Source organism: Lepidothrix coronata, unplaced genomic scaffold (assembly GCF_001604755.1).
Source record: "Lepidothrix coronata isolate B3197 unplaced genomic scaffold, Lepidothrix_coronata-1.0 Scaffold228, whole genome shotgun sequence".
NCBI classification, from domain to species: domain Eukaryota; kingdom Metazoa; phylum Chordata; class Aves; order Passeriformes; family Pipridae; genus Lepidothrix; species Lepidothrix coronata.
In genome coordinates this window covers 1,036,884-1,054,255 of record NW_016690408.1, presented here as the reverse complement: position 1 = coordinate 1,054,255, position 17,372 = coordinate 1,036,884, and the positions used below count along the sequence as shown (strand labels likewise).

The window sequence follows — 17,372 nt, the reverse complement described above, 5'->3', positions numbered from 1 at the left end:
CTGTTAAAGTCATCTGAGCCTTTGGTTAATAAAGCAAAAACTTAACATTTGCATTCAAAAATGGATTAACAAACAGGTACACAATTTTCATCACAGAAAATCAAATTGTTGGTTGAAGTCGAATTTCTTATGTACTTCAGATAAAAAAGATCTAATACTATACTGTCCTCCAGCAGGAAGAACTGGAGTCACATCTGTAATGAATGGGGTACAGCTCTGGCTGTTGTCCAGCTCTCCATAAATTCTCACAGATCAACAGGAATAGACAAGTGAGCCAAAACCAATGCAGCTAATTTTAGTTGGCTGAAAGCAGCACCATCTGGATTTCTGGCCTTGGTAACTTTCTATTGATCCAATTCTTGCAGAACAATTTGATACCAAGTGCACAAGGTAGTTTTTCAGATTGCAGTGCTCAGACATCATCCCCTTTTGAGGGTTTCAGTGAATTATCCCAGCACAAAATACAAGGGAAATATTCTCACCACATTCAAATATTGAATAAACCACGAAAAATAACCCAGGACTGGACACGCCATGAACAAAAAGAATTCAAACTGATCAGACATGTATTATGAATAACTTATTCAGATATAGTTTAAAAATGAATTTTAAGACCAGAAGGCTAGAAATACCAGTTAAAAGTTTTGTGGTTTGTGGATTTATTTTCTCTCTCTTCATTTACTTTGTATTGAGCTCTCACAGAGTAGACTTGGATATCGTGAAATTTAGGGTGAATTTTGCCATTTTCAGTAAAGGTAATTATAATTTTAGGACTTGATATGAAAAATAATTTGCATGTGCCAACTTTTTCGTCTCTTTTAAACTCTAAATATAGTAAATAAGATGCTCTAACCTCTGTGGACTGTCAGCTTTTCAGTTAGATCTGGGTTTTAATTTACTTACAGAGAAGTAGGGTTATCAACAGAGCTCACTAATTGCATTGTCTGCCCTTAATGTGGGTGTTCCAGTGTATCATTAAACTACATATCCTACACAAAACCCAAGTGTACATATACACTTATTTATACCTGTTACAAATTAATAAATAGGCACTTGCAGATTAACTTTTTTTCTGGTGACTGATGTCCATTCAGGACAAAAAAAACCATTTCAGCTGCTGGTATTTCACCAGCGTTGGATAACTTTGCTTTGTTATTCAGTGTCACAACTCCTTGTTAATGGTATCAGAAGGTCTTGAATCCTAAGGCTCAAAATAATCTTGCACAGCATCGGTGTCCCGAAGCTTATTAGATGTTTATTAGCCCAGAAAGTTGCCTTTCTTTGATGCTGATACAAACACCCACTTGTGCCTCATTACTGAGGAACCTCCACGTGCGGCCTCCAGGGGCAGGTTTGCATCCTAACAGCAGGTGCACAACCAACCTTCTTCACTCCTCATTCCCCAGCCATTTCTAACTAATCTTTGTTTACTTCGTTAGCCCTGCTTCCAAACTCGTACTCACAACAATACTGCTTTTATTTGAGCTACCGGAAGGATGTTGAAGGCTCCTCCTTGTAAAGATGCCTCTGGGAGAAGTTAGCTATTCAAATGTCTAGGTGTAGATTAAAACAAAGGTGAGCATTTACAATTTTTTATACCTATTTTAGATTGTCTTTAATCAATTAAGTCAAAAGCCAGGTGGGAGATGGAACGGAGAAAGAGAATTATAGACAGTTAGCATATTTACTCCTTACTGAAGGAGATGCTGAATTTAGAAGACCAGATTCTACCTTAAATTAAAATGACTCTAATTTTAATCATTCTTTTTGGCACATTTTAAATGCCTAGGTTTTCCAGAAGGGTTAATTTCCACAGACTGTCTCTATCCTTTGATTTACCTTGATTAAAGTAAGATATGGGCAAACTGATCCCCCTCGGGTAACAGCAAGTTTACTGTTCTCTAGTCTCCTGCACAGCTCTGCAGTGTTTCTGGCTTTTACCGTTACTTCTGTTTGTATTTGTGACATATATAGAGAGAAATTAAAGTCATCACAGAAGCCCCTGAAATATCTGACACTTTTTTTCCTTGTTGTGTCAACAATCTTGCCACAGAAGTATCCCACGTGTGGGTGTGAGTGTTTGGCCACCAAACCCAAAGTGCCAAGCAGTTCTGTCTGCTCTGACACGGACTGAGGTAAAAGACTTGTTGCAGTAAAGAGCAGATAGAAACCAAAAGGACTTAGCAGGCAAAGGGTTGCACTGCTCTCTCCTGATTCTGTCTGTCCTGCCTCATCTGTTTGAAGGATCCCTTTTTGTTCTGGGCAATTTAGCTCCGACAGCTCCAGCTGCAGTTTACAGTGATAATGTACAAAATTATAAAATACAGCGATGTCAAGCAGCCCCCTAATCTCAGCTCTGGTGCTGGGAATAAGATGCCTTTGCTGCTGTCAGCAATTTGAACACCAGCTTGCAGCAAGGTGTTCAAACCAGCTGAGCCATCCATCCAGACTCATGTGCACCTTCCCAAAAAGGTTCAAGGCATGTGTAAGTTTGACTTCAAGGTGAACTGTAGAATATTAGAGTCTTGAATTCTAGAGAACAAGGTGTGGCTGGAAAAGAATGGGTGGATAGGTTCCTCTCCAAATTTTCCTGGTTTTCTTTTACTAGGTTCTGTTATTCCTGAGTTGCAGCTTGTAAAATCCTGCTCCTCTTGTGTTTGAAGAAAGGCATTAATTAAATTCCCAAAGCAGACATTTCTGATTACAGAGTGTCACAGAATTGTACTTTGAATAGTATTTTACAGGTAGAGGTATTATGACTTCCATAAATGTCTCAGTATCTATCGTTTTCCAGATGGGAAAACTGAGGCTGAAAGGGGTTTTTCTCTATGTTTAGACAAGTGCAATTGGCGATGACCTTATGACAGTCTTAAAACACATTTTGCTCTTAAAATTCCTGAAGGTGCTCAGGTCAGGTATATACTGATTAGTCACATAGCTTGTATTCCCGAATACTGCTGGAAAAATTAAAATGTTTTTTTTCTGCTAGAGTGTAAAGGTGTAAGGACATAAAAAACCTACAGAGAGTTTGCTTAGTTCCTCGTGAAAATGAGATCAGAGCTCTTACAGAGATGCCAGGTCTTGTCCACTGCACGAAAACATTTGCATTCCAGTTTGTTGCCTGAACAAATAGAGTAGAAAAACATGTTGAAAATAAAGTCTGAAGATTATTTAAGGTAAAGACAACCTTAAAATAGCATTTCAGTAATAGTATCCCGAGATATCCTTTTCTTCTCTCCTGGCAGCACATCCCAATTCTACCAATGTCTCCACTGGAAGAGCTGTTTGTCAGCCCACCTCCAACTCATCCCTGAGATCCAGGCACAGGGAATGATCGTGGGACTGAAAGGGCAGCACAGCTACTGCAACTGAGTTTACAAAACACCCATGGAAAGCCTGCAAATACTGTTTCCTAATAAACAATTCTCCTCCAGTTTGAGAGAGACGTTTTTCCTTCTGTTTTCCTCCCCACTGAGGCCACCAGCTCCCAAAGAGTCACCTGTTCTCAGAGCATTTACCAGAAATAATCCTTTATGAGGATTAATCCTTACAAGGTTTATGACATGACTTTATTTTCATGACTTGTGTGATCACTGCTAACCGTCAGTGATGGAGACAAAATCAGCACTTTGCATGGTCATGCTTCAAACAGTTACTGAGCAGTGTATTAGAAGGATGCAAGGACAAAACCCAAGTAAGACCTGAAGGAAAAAACCACTTCATGCAAATTAAGTTTTGTGTTGTGAGGTTTCCCCTCAAATCCCCCAGTAATAACTGTTTACTTTGCAAGGGCAAGGCCATGTGGGAAGGACAACGTGTGTCAGGAGCAGGACTAACTGCTGCTCTTTCTGGGACTTCAAACACAAAGAATTCCATAGTTTCAGAGACAAGGGGCAACTTCTTTCTGAGTGCTGCTATTTGTATGAATATGCTTAATTTGTTTCCCTCCTCTTCCTGGGCGTGAGGTGAAATGATAAGTCAGAATCTTAATAATAACAGAACCGATTCTAATAACCTCAGAAACTTAATAGCAACTAAAAAAAAAAATACACACATATGTGCTTTTTCTTATTTTTAATCCCGTAAGGATAAAAATTTACATTGCGTTGCTTTCCACTGCACAACCTGTCTGTAATTAAACTGACATCTTACTGGTGTCTCTGAGCCAAAATATGTCAGGTTTAGAAAAATATTGGTCTCAAGAAAGTGATAGTTGATTAAAGTATAATCTTGAAATATTCTTAATATCACTGAAACAAAACATTTAATCTAAGCATAGTAAATCTACCAAAATGCTGAAACAGGCATTTACTACTTCATATTTGACATTTTCAGAGAAAATAACATTCTCAAATGTGGAGGCAGGAATGGGAGGGAGCAGCTGCTGTCAGCGGAGCAGACACTACAAACTGACAGGTGGGGCAGCACCTGAACTTTGCTCACATTTACTGGTCTAGATTGGCAGAAATGTAGCGCTGGGACAGATCTGTTGTTCAGCCTTCTTTACCCCAAATAAGGCTTGTTTTTCCTAACTGAGCAATTGTTCAGCTCCTGTTGCTGAGTAACATATTGCAGGTCTGTTGTCATGTCCCCCAGAAGCTTATGTTCCCTCCAAAAAATCCTGTCCAACCTTTCCTAATAACGATTTTCTTCCACTGCCTGTTGTTTCGAAAAGGATTTAAACAGGGTTTTTTTATTATTTTATTTTCATTTATTTGATTTGATTTTTAATTCATTTATGACTCTTCGGGGGTACCATGACTGGGATCTTAGAAGACCTCTGGAACATGACATTTTGTCACATAAGCTATTTTGTTGTTATATATAAAACATTCTAGTTTTATGTAAGAATTTTTCACGGTTGCAGCGGAATTCCCAAAAGAATTAGTGGACCTTTTCGAAATGTGTTCTATTTTACCATGTTTCTACTAGTTTAATTATTTGTTTTCATAAAATCATGGAGTCATTAAGGTTGGAAAAAACTTCCAAGATCATCTAGTCCAACCTTTGCTCAAATGCCACCATGGCCACTAAACCATATCCCTTAGCACCACGTCCAGTCATTTTTTGACCTCTTCCAGGGATTGCTCAACCTCTCTCAGTGAAAACATTTTTCCTCCTAACCTGGACCTCCCCTGGCACAACCTGAGGCCGTTTCCCCCTGTCCTGTCACTAATTGCCCTGGAAAAAAGGCTGCCCCCCCCCATTTTGTGTGTATTCAGATGTGGTTTTCAGCACAGTACCAGGCCTTTTTATCCCATGCCATATTTTCAATTTTCAGCCACTTCCCTGGTATCTGTAAATCTTCCAAAGCACTTGCCAAAGCCCTCAGCTCAGTGTATTTTGTGGATATAATTTCTTTCATTCCACTCAATAATAAGAATTTAAAAAAAAAGACCAGGTTCAGGATAATTTCTGCAAGATCCCCTGTAATGTGACAATGTTCCTCTAACAACAAACCCTTTGCAGGGGATCTGGGTCTTACTCCTGCATTCAGACAAATGACTGTAATCTCTCTTCTGTGCCTGGATACACAAACCTTCATCCTTTATTGGGGCAGTGGATGGACAGTAATAGATCAAATTGCAGCATGAGAGACTCCAAGCTGATCCATAGCACAGAGGTTTTTCCACTTCAGGATGATTACTGGGGCTAAAGTGTTTCTGTGGCAAAGGACAAGATTGTGGAACCTGCAGTGAGGGCTTAAATTATTCTATGCAACAATCTTTTCTCTTTTGGCATGTTGTCAAAGTGCAATTTGTGTACACAGAAATAATTGGTGTTTTATATTTTTAAATATTTTTAAATATTTTTATATTTTTAAATATTTTTTCACATCAGCCAAAACCTACTAAACTATTAACCAGATAATTGATTAAAAGTTACAGTATAATTGAAAAGTATTTGATTTGTAACCACTTTAATTTTTTTTTTTTACCTTTTATACTTTTAACTTTTCATTGGTTCAGTATGGCACGGATGTAAAGACGTGGAGGATATTTTTTCCTGTAGCTTTCTTCAGCTTCAGAAATCTCATTATTTATCACACGATGCAGCAATAACACATAGGAACGACACTTACAACAAAATCAAGCCTTTTAATAGCAAAAAAAGGCTTGGATTGCTGCAACTCTTTTTATTTCTGTTTCAAGGAAAAAACAGAGAGGAAATTAAATCACCTGCTGTCCCAATGAGCATTTAAATAGTCTCTGTTTGGCAGCGAATTTCATGCTCTTATTTAGGTTAAAGGGGTGAAGAAAGCTTTTGTTCCTGTCTGTGCAGCTGCTGCTGGGTGAAGTTTCTCCTGAAAGGATGCAGGGATTCATGGCTGTGTTCAGAGTCGTTGGATCTAAGACTGCTCTAAATTCATCAGATCAAGGGCATCTTTGGTCTCATCCAGCTTCAGACCAGGAAAATTGCTGTGAGATTTATGGAGGAAATTCTTGGCTGGGAGGGTGGTGAGGCCCTGGCACAGGTTGCCCAGAGAAGCTGTGGCTGCCCCTGGATCCCTGGAAGTGTCCAAGGCCAGGTTGGCTGGGGCTTGGAGCAACCTGGGCTGGTGGAAGGTGTCCCTGCCCGTGGCAGAGGTTGGACTGGATGGGCTTTATGGTCCCTTCCAACCCAAACCATTCCATGATTCTATAAAGTAAGATAAATATAGGCCTTACTTTTTCAGACAACACATTTAACACTTGACCGTTCCTGTGGCAGAAATTAGTAACTCGTCTCCCATCCAATGCTTTTATTTAGTTAAGAGCATTAGGAAGTTCTGTGTTTGTAATCTGGAACTATATTGACAATTTTATTGCCCTGATTCTCTGTTCAGCTCACTGGTGTAATTGCACTGTTTCTTTGAGATATTTACAATTGACTCCACTGGAAAAAAGAAGAATGGCAGGATTATTTTTAATAAACCAGTACTCCAGATTTATTCTGGAATCAATAAAAATAGTTGTGCTTAAGCAGAAGCATCCTTTGTTGTGATAGAAAATAAAACTGAAACATTTTTATGTGCTGAATAAGAATTCCTGGCTTTATTTTTTCTGTGTGCCAGGAGAGAACAGAGTATTTCCTTATACCACTGAAACAACACTTAGATAGGTGGATAACATTTAGATGCAAAGAAGATAAGCAGCACATTCCTCGAAGAGCTAAGCCATAAACAAAAAAAATAACACACCGAAGTACTTTCAGAAAATATTTTGTTTTACATTCTGTTGCTTTCAACAATTTGAATTGCTACAGACAACAATAGTGCAGCTGTTATATTTCACAACATCAAGACAGCATTTATGCATATATGTGTGCGATTTACACTTGTGTGAAGCCAAACTTATCCCAGGGTGTTGGGAGAAACAACTGCCTTTATAAATTCAAGTGCAGGTTAAGTGACTGCCATCCCTCAGTGCTGTAAATAGCACTGCTGGCATGTGCTCTGCAGGAATAGGGGTGGAAATAAGGGGGAGACAAAACCCAACTTCTTTGGAAGGGTAAACTTGTGAATTGTTTAGAAAAGGAGCCAGATAATCTCCACTGTAGAAGACTAAGTTTATGTAGTGTTCTTTCTGGAAAAGGAGCAATTCTAGACATTGTGTACAGATTCACAGATAAGGCTTTGGATCAGTATTTCTTTGAGCATATATGTTTTGTCTGAACCATTTAGGAGGTTCAGACAGTCAGGAGGGACATCAGCTTTTCTGTTGAGTAGATTGGGAATTTGGTGTCTCTGTGGCACCAACCATGAGCACCAGTAACATCCCAGAAACAAGCAGACCCTTTCCAAGGAGAGAGCTCAGGCTCTCTGCCACACTATCCAGGTCAGAAGGCGTTTTAATTGGCTCCAAGTGTGGGACAGGAGGAGGTTGTGGCTGCTCCCTGTGCTCTGGGAGTGCCCTCAGCACTGCTGGGCCTCACTTCTCCGAACAAGAACCGAGGTGAACAAAACACTGCCTTGAAATTTGAAATCACTCCTCGCAGGGTGGGTTTCTCTGCGTTCCTCTCCGTTGCCCAGCACTACAGAGCAATTTGTAGTTCTGCAACAGCAATTATTATAAAAACAGTGATAAAAGACAGTTCAAAGACTTTGACATCACGAGCTGTAGCACACCTTGAATATGAAGAATTTTAGCAGTTTCTGTTTCCCTGGTGATTCATCTGGGAGTATCCACCAACATTGAATCTACGAATCCTCTATTATGTTTTATTTTCTCCAGCAGATCTTTGTGCTGATTCATTCTTCATAAGCTGTCTTTTCATGTGTTGATTTATGCACTAAAACACTCCACAGATTCAGCTTTCTTCCTTGTCTCTACAAGAAACCTGGTCCATTCTTTTTATTTTTTAGTCAGGACAAGAAGAGAAGGAAGAAGAACATGATTTTCACGTTGATTTTGAAGCAGTAACAGGTAGAGTCAAATCTCTAAAGCCCATCCTCAGAGAGAGCTCCAGAGATTATGAGTTTCATTTTCTTAGAAATTTCCAGAATCATCAGGTTTTGTTCAGGTCCAATTAACTACAAGGGCAGGACTATGATATCTATTGGCTCTGAAGGTCAGGCAAAAAGGCTGTAAATAGACCTTTCTGCTTCTCTTTGTCATAAAACTCTTTTCCAGGGCAGTCTTCTCCATTTTAAAGGTTAACTGCTGTTTTAGCTTGAGGTAAGATACCTGCTCCTCTGAAAGTGTCCTGGGAAACAGTATGAAGGTATTTAGTGCATTGTGGAAAAAATGGGAAACAGTTTTTACCCCATTTACGAAGTTGAAATCCATACCTTTTCCTCCCATTGAATGTCAGACAACATTGGGTTTTAAAACAGTTGCAAATAAATTGAAAGAAGCACAATCTTCCAGTCAGAGGGATTTTTTGGATTTCATTTTTCTTCTGCCAGTCTAAACAAATGCACCATTTTATCAGTCATGTCGCCTGGATAATAAATGATTCCTATGAGCAGGTGTGAACTGAGAGAAAAGGATGTTTTGAGCTTGCCAAACTCTCCAGCAGACTGTAGAAGGATTAGATTAGTCTGAGCAATGCACACACAAGGCATTGGAAAGTCTCTTGATATTGTCAAGGGGAGAATGAAAAGTTTTCCTGTCCCTCTGGGACCTGTGATAAGCCATGAAATCAATATTTCTTACAGGGAAGAATAAATATACAAGCCAGTGACAATAGATATCTTGGTGGAATTTGGTTTTCTTATATTGGCAATATTATATTGGCGAGGATCTGACCCACTAGAAGGCACCTCCCATATGTATTCACAGCTGTGATTGCCATAACCAAGACACATTTGGTTAAATGTAACCAATTTGAATGCATTTGGTAGAATGTGACATGTAACCTGGACTATTTGTCGTTGTTTGGATGGACATGTGACTCCAAAAATGCCCCCAACTTACCCAGCAGGCTGTAAAACCATACTTTAATTTGTCATCAGCACAGAATCCCACAATGGCTGGGGCTGGCGGTGACCTCTGGAGAACATCCAGACCAACCCCCTGCTAAGGCAGGGTCACCCAGAGCAGGTGGCACAGGGGCACAACCAGGTGGGTTTGGAATGTCTCCAGAGAAGGAGAATTCACAGTCCTTGTGGGCAGCCTGTTCCAGTGCTCTGCCCCCCCTCAAAGAGAAGAAGTTTTTCCTCATGTTCGGGTCGAACTTCCAGTGTTTCGGTTTGTGCCTGTTGCCCCTTGTCCTGTCGCTGGGCACTGCTGAAAAGAGCCTGGCCCCGTCCCCTTGACTCTCCCCCCTCAAGAGATTGGCACGCACACAAAAACACCCGCAGGCCAGGGCACATCTGAGTGATAAAACCCCAGAAATATAGAAAAGCTGCAAAATCTGTGTCCTGCTTACTCAGGCTGTGAGAAACACCTCCCAGTTGTGCCGGTCGTTTTCCATTTCAGATGTAGGCGAGGGTAGCTTTTACTAGGAATTCTCCCTTTCCTCTCTGCTCCCCGACACTATTAACAGATGCAGAGCTAATGAATCATTTCCTTGGAATTTAACGCCTGTCTTAAAAGCCTGTGCAAACTGGTGAGACTTTAGGAGCTCGTTCATCAGTTCCTCACTCTTGGGTGGTTCACACAAACACCTTTCAGTCCTGAAGTGTTCGTGCTCCACCTGTACTGCTGTTTAACTCCTGTGTAATCACCACACACTCCTGGAAGGGCATTTCTCCAGGCCAGTCATTCCTCTGCACTGCTGGCGTGATGGAGCTGCTTTCCCAGGCAGGAGGTAAATAAGATTAAGTCATTAAGAGCTGTTAGTTTTGTGCAAATGCCTTTACGTGCACACAGTGCCAGCTGAATGTGGGGATGGTGAGTTCCTGCAGGAGTACTCACAGAGGTGTTTGAAGTGTGTCACAAACTCATAGTAAAAGGCAAACACAACACCACAGGACAAGATACAGAAATAATTCCCTCTTGGATTTCATCAGAGGAGGAATTTTTCAGTACACGTGTTATGGAGACGTGGAAGAAAAGGAAAGCCACCTTTTTTTCTCTTGTGTCCCTTTGATGTTCGTGACAGAGGAGAAGTTTCAAATCCCTGATGTCACAGTAGCTGACACAGTAATCTGACTATGAGTAGTCATAAAAAAGAAATACATCCGAGTACATTCTAAGTATATAATATATGCTTTTTATTAAAATTCATTCATACATTTATACATATTTCATATGCATAATGCAAGAAGATACTGAAGCTGATACTGATGAATTGTAGTTCTGGAAGCAGAATTTCAAGTGCTAGGTGAAAAAGACATAGAAAGGCAAAAAAATGACGAAGATGTTTCAAAGGGATAGTATATTAAGATAAAAAGAAATCCTAATGATAGTGTTTATTCATTCTAAGGTAAAAAAACCTGTTAACAATAATATGGAAAACATACATATGTTCAGCAGTCTTTTCTGTTTTGACCTTGGGAAAATTCCAGACAATTGTGAGCATATAGTTAACGAAGAAACACTTTCCATTTCAGCAGGGGGAAATATGTTTTAAAAGATCTTATTGTATCTTGAATGTTTTTCTTTCTGATCACCACATCTAGATAACTGAAATTTTAAGGGGCATAGATGAGATGTGTTCTGTACTATCAGGCCCAGCTTCTTCTCTTCCCCAAGGGAGGCTGCTCTGTTTGCTTTGCTCATATTGGTGTCTTTTTCCCTATCAGCAAGATTTTGTACAAAGGTAGGTATTTTCAGAGGGCTTCTCAGTCACTATATAGCTAAATCCTTTCTTCTTCACCTTGAATAGAAAAATGAACCGTAACAAGCATTTAGTAAAGGTTGTGGCAGATTTCTGATTATTATTATTATTATTATTATTGCTTACCTGATCATAATAAACATTGAAAGGTTCATGACCTGTGCTGGTAAGGAGAATGTTTTCACTTGACAATCTGTGAATAACACAGCCTTGGTTACTACCTGATCCTGGGTGAATCCTCTCTTTAAAAGCCCTTTTTTTTTTTTTTTTTAATAACAAATATTTTCTGTGCTTACTATGTTAGAACTGCCAGTAGGTAGCTGTGAGGTAATAGGATATTGCTGCTATGAAACCCTCCTTTATCAAACTGGTAGGACTGTGTTGTAATGTCTCATTGACCTTTTTCTTCTGCAGTTGGATATAAAATGAAACGTATCCCATCTTGGCCTTATTCAAGCCATGGCTTCAGGCATTAGAAATCCTCGAGCTTTTTAGGAAGGTAGCAGGAGAAAAACCCCATATATTCTCTCATTGTGCTCTTCTGCCAACAGAGTAACTTGCAGCTGCAAGGGAAAGCATTGGATTCAGAATCCCACTGTCATTCCAGCCCAGTCAAAGCAGACACCTTCCACCATCCAGGTGTGAAGCTGCCTCATTAGGAGAAAGCAACACAGAGGAGTTCTTTTGTATTAGAAGTGATGTGGAGTTCATTTTCCCAGAGTGTTCTCCACACTACGTCACAATGTTGTTTGATAACGTTTATGCTTACTGGCAATGGTACTGTTTTATAAAACACACAAGTTACTTACAGTGAAGCCTGACATGGCTAATTTTGCCTGGGCTCTCTTCTGTGTGTGGTTGACCTTAGGAGAGGCTGTTGTAGTGAAGAAGAATCCATCAGACTCACAGTAAACCTCTTTGTAGGCTGATTCAGTCATCTGCAATAGCAGAGATTATATTCCCATTTTAGATCTCCTACACACTACAATTTTAAAGTTCAATGGCATTTTTTAAATTTCTTTCATCTAGATGTTTTATACAGAGCTTTCCCTATATCTCCCTCTACCTCTATGATTTAAATGAGTGCAGTGGTAGAAGCAAATGTATAATTTATGTACACATTTGGAAAAAAAACCTATGGCTTGAAACTCAAAGGACACATTGACAGCCCTTGTTGGCCTGCTGCCCTAGCAGTCCTCTCAGATCCACCTGCAATTCAAGCTTCTTTCAAGATAAAATCTTGTCCACAACTTGTATGGTACTTTACTAGGGAGTGTTTCATGTCAGAATGTTAATTGTTTCTTGAGGTTAAACATCACTCTCAACGTCTTCGAATAGCAACGCGAATCAAAAATGTTAGGAAATAATTAAAGAAAAAAGTGCTGAAATGACAACTGTGTTTTAAATTGTGCTGGTTTTCACCCCACGCTGACTCCCTGACTGGCCATTCTTCAACCCAATGTTCTCTGAGTAGAACTGATGGCAGGAGAGCCCCTCCAGCAGCCAGAGGCTGTGCCATCCCGCAGTCCAGCTGGTCAGAGATGGCACTACTGGGCTCCAGGGCTCCTGTGTGTGCATTACCCAACAGCCAGGAGGCAGATTTGGGGTAGGACATACAAATCCATGGTTCTGGCGTGCAGGAAGATGGAGAGAATGCTGCCCACGGCCTCTGGCACTACCTATGATAATAAACAGGATTCCATTATGGGCTTCATCCTGGGAGCCAGACTGACTGATTTCCTCTGTCCTGGACAAGCCCAGGAACTCTGAGCCATCATCCCTCTCTGCACCAGGCTTTGCCCTGAGCATTAAGAACTCCATCCAGTGGGTAACATATTGCTGGGGCTGCAAATATCTGGGCAGTACAGGGGGTACCACCTGCTAGTCACTTCTTGAGCAGCTGCTGCTCTTGGCTCTTCCACAGCAGAGGAAGAGGAGGAGTAGGAAAGAACGAGCTTCTCATATCTGTGGCGTTTGTTCCCGGTGGATAATTGGTTTTCTTGTCCAGCAGCCAGCACTGATGCCATGCTATGCTGTGGGAGGTGTTCTCCTGATGAATGGCACTCCAGCCACTTTGGAAGGCAGGATTTTCTCTGCTCAGATGTTTTTTAACTCTGCCAGGCCTGCTAGCCTGCCTCTGGCAGTGGGCAGGAGCATGATTTCCACAGGGGAATAATGCACATTTGGTACCAAAAATTGGTTGGGGCTGGAGAGTTTGTGCTAGAGAGACTACAAAGGGTGATGAGAGAGAAGGAATGAAAACAGGAGAGAATATACCACTGCCTGCAATGTGAAAATAAAATAAAAAAAGGGAAATTATATGGATAGCTATATAAATAGGCATATTTATATAAGTCATACAAAAGAAACATAAGGATATGGTTTAACTTACAGTGACATGGCTAAAAAGAGAAAATAGCTCTAGTTTTGGGATAGTGGTTACTAGTGACTCTCACACACCCAGGAAGCATTTGTGAAAAACTCCCTCAGCATTCTAGAAATGATGCAGCACAACCCCTCACCCTGAACTCCAACCCAGCTTTCCCTGCTCCTGCACTTTGCTCTCATAAAACCAGTTCCTTCTGAAATCTGAAATGTTTCCTCAGGTTTCCTGTTGGGGAAGCTGCTCATCCTTTCTGGCTTGTCCACGTGCAGCATCCCTGCTCCTGCAGGCAGGCAGCTCACTCTTGGTGTCCTGTGTCCCTCTTTTATCTTCAGAGGTGGAACTTCTTCTTGTATCTCCCAGAGGATTTAGGGCTTCGTCTTTCCATATTCCAAAATATTTCATTTAGGAAAGACTTCAGCAAAAAATAGAGAAGCTGGTTTTTGAAATCTCGAAAAGCTTCAGCTGAGTCTGTGGCAGAAATATAAAGCTGTCATCTTTTGAAAAAGTCCCATCTTCCATATTCTACTCCCCCAGATTCCTCGGCAGTGAATTTCCAAGGATGATTACTTGCTGCACTAATAATTGTTTGCACTGATATGTTCTGAGCAGAAAATATTGACAAAACTTTTACAAAAGCATTAGCCTACTTCCTCTCTTTGATATAACAAAAAATATAAAAAAAAAAAAATAAAAAAAAATCCTTCCATAGCAAAAACTGTGGAAAGAACTCGAATTTGCTTCAGCCAAACAAACTTCTATTAGTGCTGGAATAACCCAGTCCCTGGATTCGTTCAGGGGAACCTGAACTTGGAAATTCTTCCGAATTTGTTGTGGATGAGGCCATTGTTTCCAGTTTAGCTCCTCCAAGAAACGATTTGCTGCTTCTGGAGAAGGGCTGCAAGACATGTCTGAGCCCATTGTGCACAAGGACACACAAAAAAGGCGAAGAGCTCGGTCCAGGGTTAAGAGGGGATTCAGAAAGGAGCTGGAATTAGTTACTCAGATATTATGTATCTAATATTGAAAATAAATTTCAATTGCCCAACAGTTGCCAAAAATTGCACCTGAAATTGGCAATGTTCAAACAGAAAATAAAATGCACTCAGAAAATAAAATTACACTGGTAGTTAAATACCACACCAGACTGGTGAGAAATTCTGAGAAACCCTCAGCATCTAAGGCAGGATGAGATGTTTTTTTCTGGGAAACAGTTTCTTCTCGAGTCCCAAATGTGTGGCCTGGGCAGCAAGAGGGGTTTTGGTGAGGTTTATTTTAAGTGCATGGAAAAGGGGGCAGGTGAGGGGATGAGGGTGGTCTTCTCTGTCCTTAAATGGCTCTAAATGAAAATCGAATTAAGGGTGGCAGCAAACCAGCTTTTGTAAGAGTTGCATCTTTTCCGTTAATCTCGTGGTGGAACCTTAGCTCAGTGAGCAAGTTTAGAAGAAAAGGTTTCATCAAGGTATAAAAATGAGTATTTTACATCACAAAGCTTGCATTATTTTCTTGGTGTCGAAGCAATTCTATCTCGATGGTCTATTCAGGAACTACAATTAACCTGTATTATCCATTCTGTTCAAATGGATGATATGACTAGAAAGCTCAGAATTTAAACAAAAAAGCTGGGTTTTTTTTTCCTCTTTGTTTGTTTGTTTGTTTTTCACATGAAAATTGCATTTACAGTGCAGGGTAATTCACTGTTTCAGTGTCTGCATTAACGTGGTCAATATGCCCAACGAGTATTTTTTTAATTTTGCAGACAAAAAATGTTGGTGTGTAATTTTTCTCATTTCTTTCTACTGATAAGCAGTAGATCCATAAAAGCTGAAAAAAGAGATTGTTGGCTCTATAGCTTCCTAAAGGGAAAGGAAAGTTTTGAGAGAGAACTTTGAAATCTGACAATTAAGTTGAAGAATCCCCTATCAGGTAGCAATTTCCAAATACTAATTTAGGCACACTGGTGATTATGTATTGCCCTGGTCATTCAGCTTTGTTTCAGGAATCCCTCAAATGTTATTTGCTTGCTGCATCTTTGATTTCTTTGCTTGTGCGAATTTTTTAAGTGAATGTTGCTCTGTAATTAGCTGGGACCTTGGCAAGATCTTTTAGGCTCTCTAATCTCTTTGCTTTCCTACATCTTATCTAAGAGGAATCTTAATTGAGACGACTGTAGGAGTGACTCAACAAAGTGGGACCTAAAGCAGGGTCTTCAGTTTGCTTGGACTTAATTCTCAGAGTCTGCAACCAAAACAGCTACTGCTGTACCCTGGAAAAGCAAAGCTACTGCCAGGGCTGTGTGTCTTGTCTGGATTTTGAGGACAAGGAGTCCTTCTCACTAATAACTCTATCTGGTATCTTAATTGGTAAGTAAATGAATAAAAGATGTGTTTATTGCTGTGCAATGAGCTTGTTTGTTTTCCCTGCTGTCATTGATTTATTTTGGAGAGGGGAAGGGGACAAGTCTTTGAATTCATTTGTATCCCTCCTACATTTGGAGTCAGTCTTGCTGTCTGTGCATTTCCTCAAAATGGAGGCCAGAAGTACAGAAAACCTGAATTATCATAGTAAGGTCAAGTACGGTGTGACAGTGTTTCTCTAGATTATTTAAATTATCCAGCTGTGTACCTGAGTGACTTATCATCAAAAGCAAAGAACTCAGACTGTTTCTTGTTATGATTTTAAAATCTGCCTCGTGCTAATGAATACGCTTGTTGCATTCGGTCCAAATCTGGGGCTAATAACTGATTTAATTTGTAGCAAATCTGGTGGGTTTAGAGCTGTATTCACACCAGAGACCACAAAAACCCAACAGGAGCAGCAGCAACCAAAGTGGCTTCGTTTTTATTTGTTTCTTTCCACACAGTTATTTGGTTTTGGAGTAGTGTCACCACTTCTCATAAGCGGCTTGTCCTGCGCCCGTGACTCACGACAAAGTGTCACTGCCAAGGCCCTCTGTCACACCCAGCCATCGCCCCCAGCCACCCAGCAGAGCAGAGGGCTTTGCAAACAGAACATTCATCTGAATTACATGTTTCTGAGCGGGAACCGCTTTGTTTTGCAGAGAGTTTGGCCGCTGGAAGGTGAACAACCTCGCTGTCGAGAGGAGGAACTTCCTCGGCTCTCCGCTGCCGCTCGCCCCCGAGTTCTTCCGTAACATCCGGCTGCTGGGACGGCGCCCGACCCTCCAGCAGATCACAGAGAACCTGATCAAGAAATATGGGACGCACTTCCTGCTGTCAGCCACCCTGGGAGGTAGGGCTCGTGCCCGGAGACGCTGGGGATGAGTTTGCTGCGGCTGAACTGAAAGTTGGGGTCTGTTCATTTCAGGGGAAATGAACTCAAAGGACAGATTATAAATCAGAATAACAATTTAATAAAATAATACAATAAATAAGATTATACAGACAAACAGTTGGTTTGAACCCACAAAGCCCAAATGTATAACCCAGCACCTTGGGGCATGGATGGAGTGGTGTTTGTTGGGCCCCAAGTCCAAAGTAAAAGGAGAGGGGAAAAAAAACCTGTTGGTGAGAGTGCTGGTGCAGTCTGGTTGAGAGTGGTGATCTGCAGTCTTCCTCTGGATCCCACGAGTGGCTAAAAAAGTCCCAAGACTCCAAGATTATATATCCTCCAGTTCAGGCAGGAATGCTCAGTACCTCTCTCAGGGCAGGGAGTTCCACAATGGGTGTGAGGAGCACCCTCCTATCTCACAGGCCTCTGAACACCCAGTTTACAGCCTGAGGGGTCAGGGGTGCTCTGGGCAGAGGGTGTAAATGGTCTACTG

The 17,372-nt window shown here is 40.9% G+C and overlaps 1 protein-coding gene across 2 annotated transcripts in view; it reads left to right on the top strand.

Annotated features, from left to right (window-relative positions):
• Positions 1 to 17,372, top strand: part of LOC108506711 (BMP/retinoic acid-inducible neural-specific protein 3) — a 159,408-nt gene that overhangs the window by 70,878 nt on the left and 71,158 nt on the right. For both annotated transcript variants that reach the window (XM_017834046.1, XM_017834047.1), the window contains exon 3: positions 16,650 to 16,840. In XM_017834046.1, the coding sequence (XP_017689535.1) occupies positions 16,650 to 16,840 (191 nt within the window). The remainder of the gene's footprint in view (positions 1 to 16,649; positions 16,841 to 17,372) is intronic.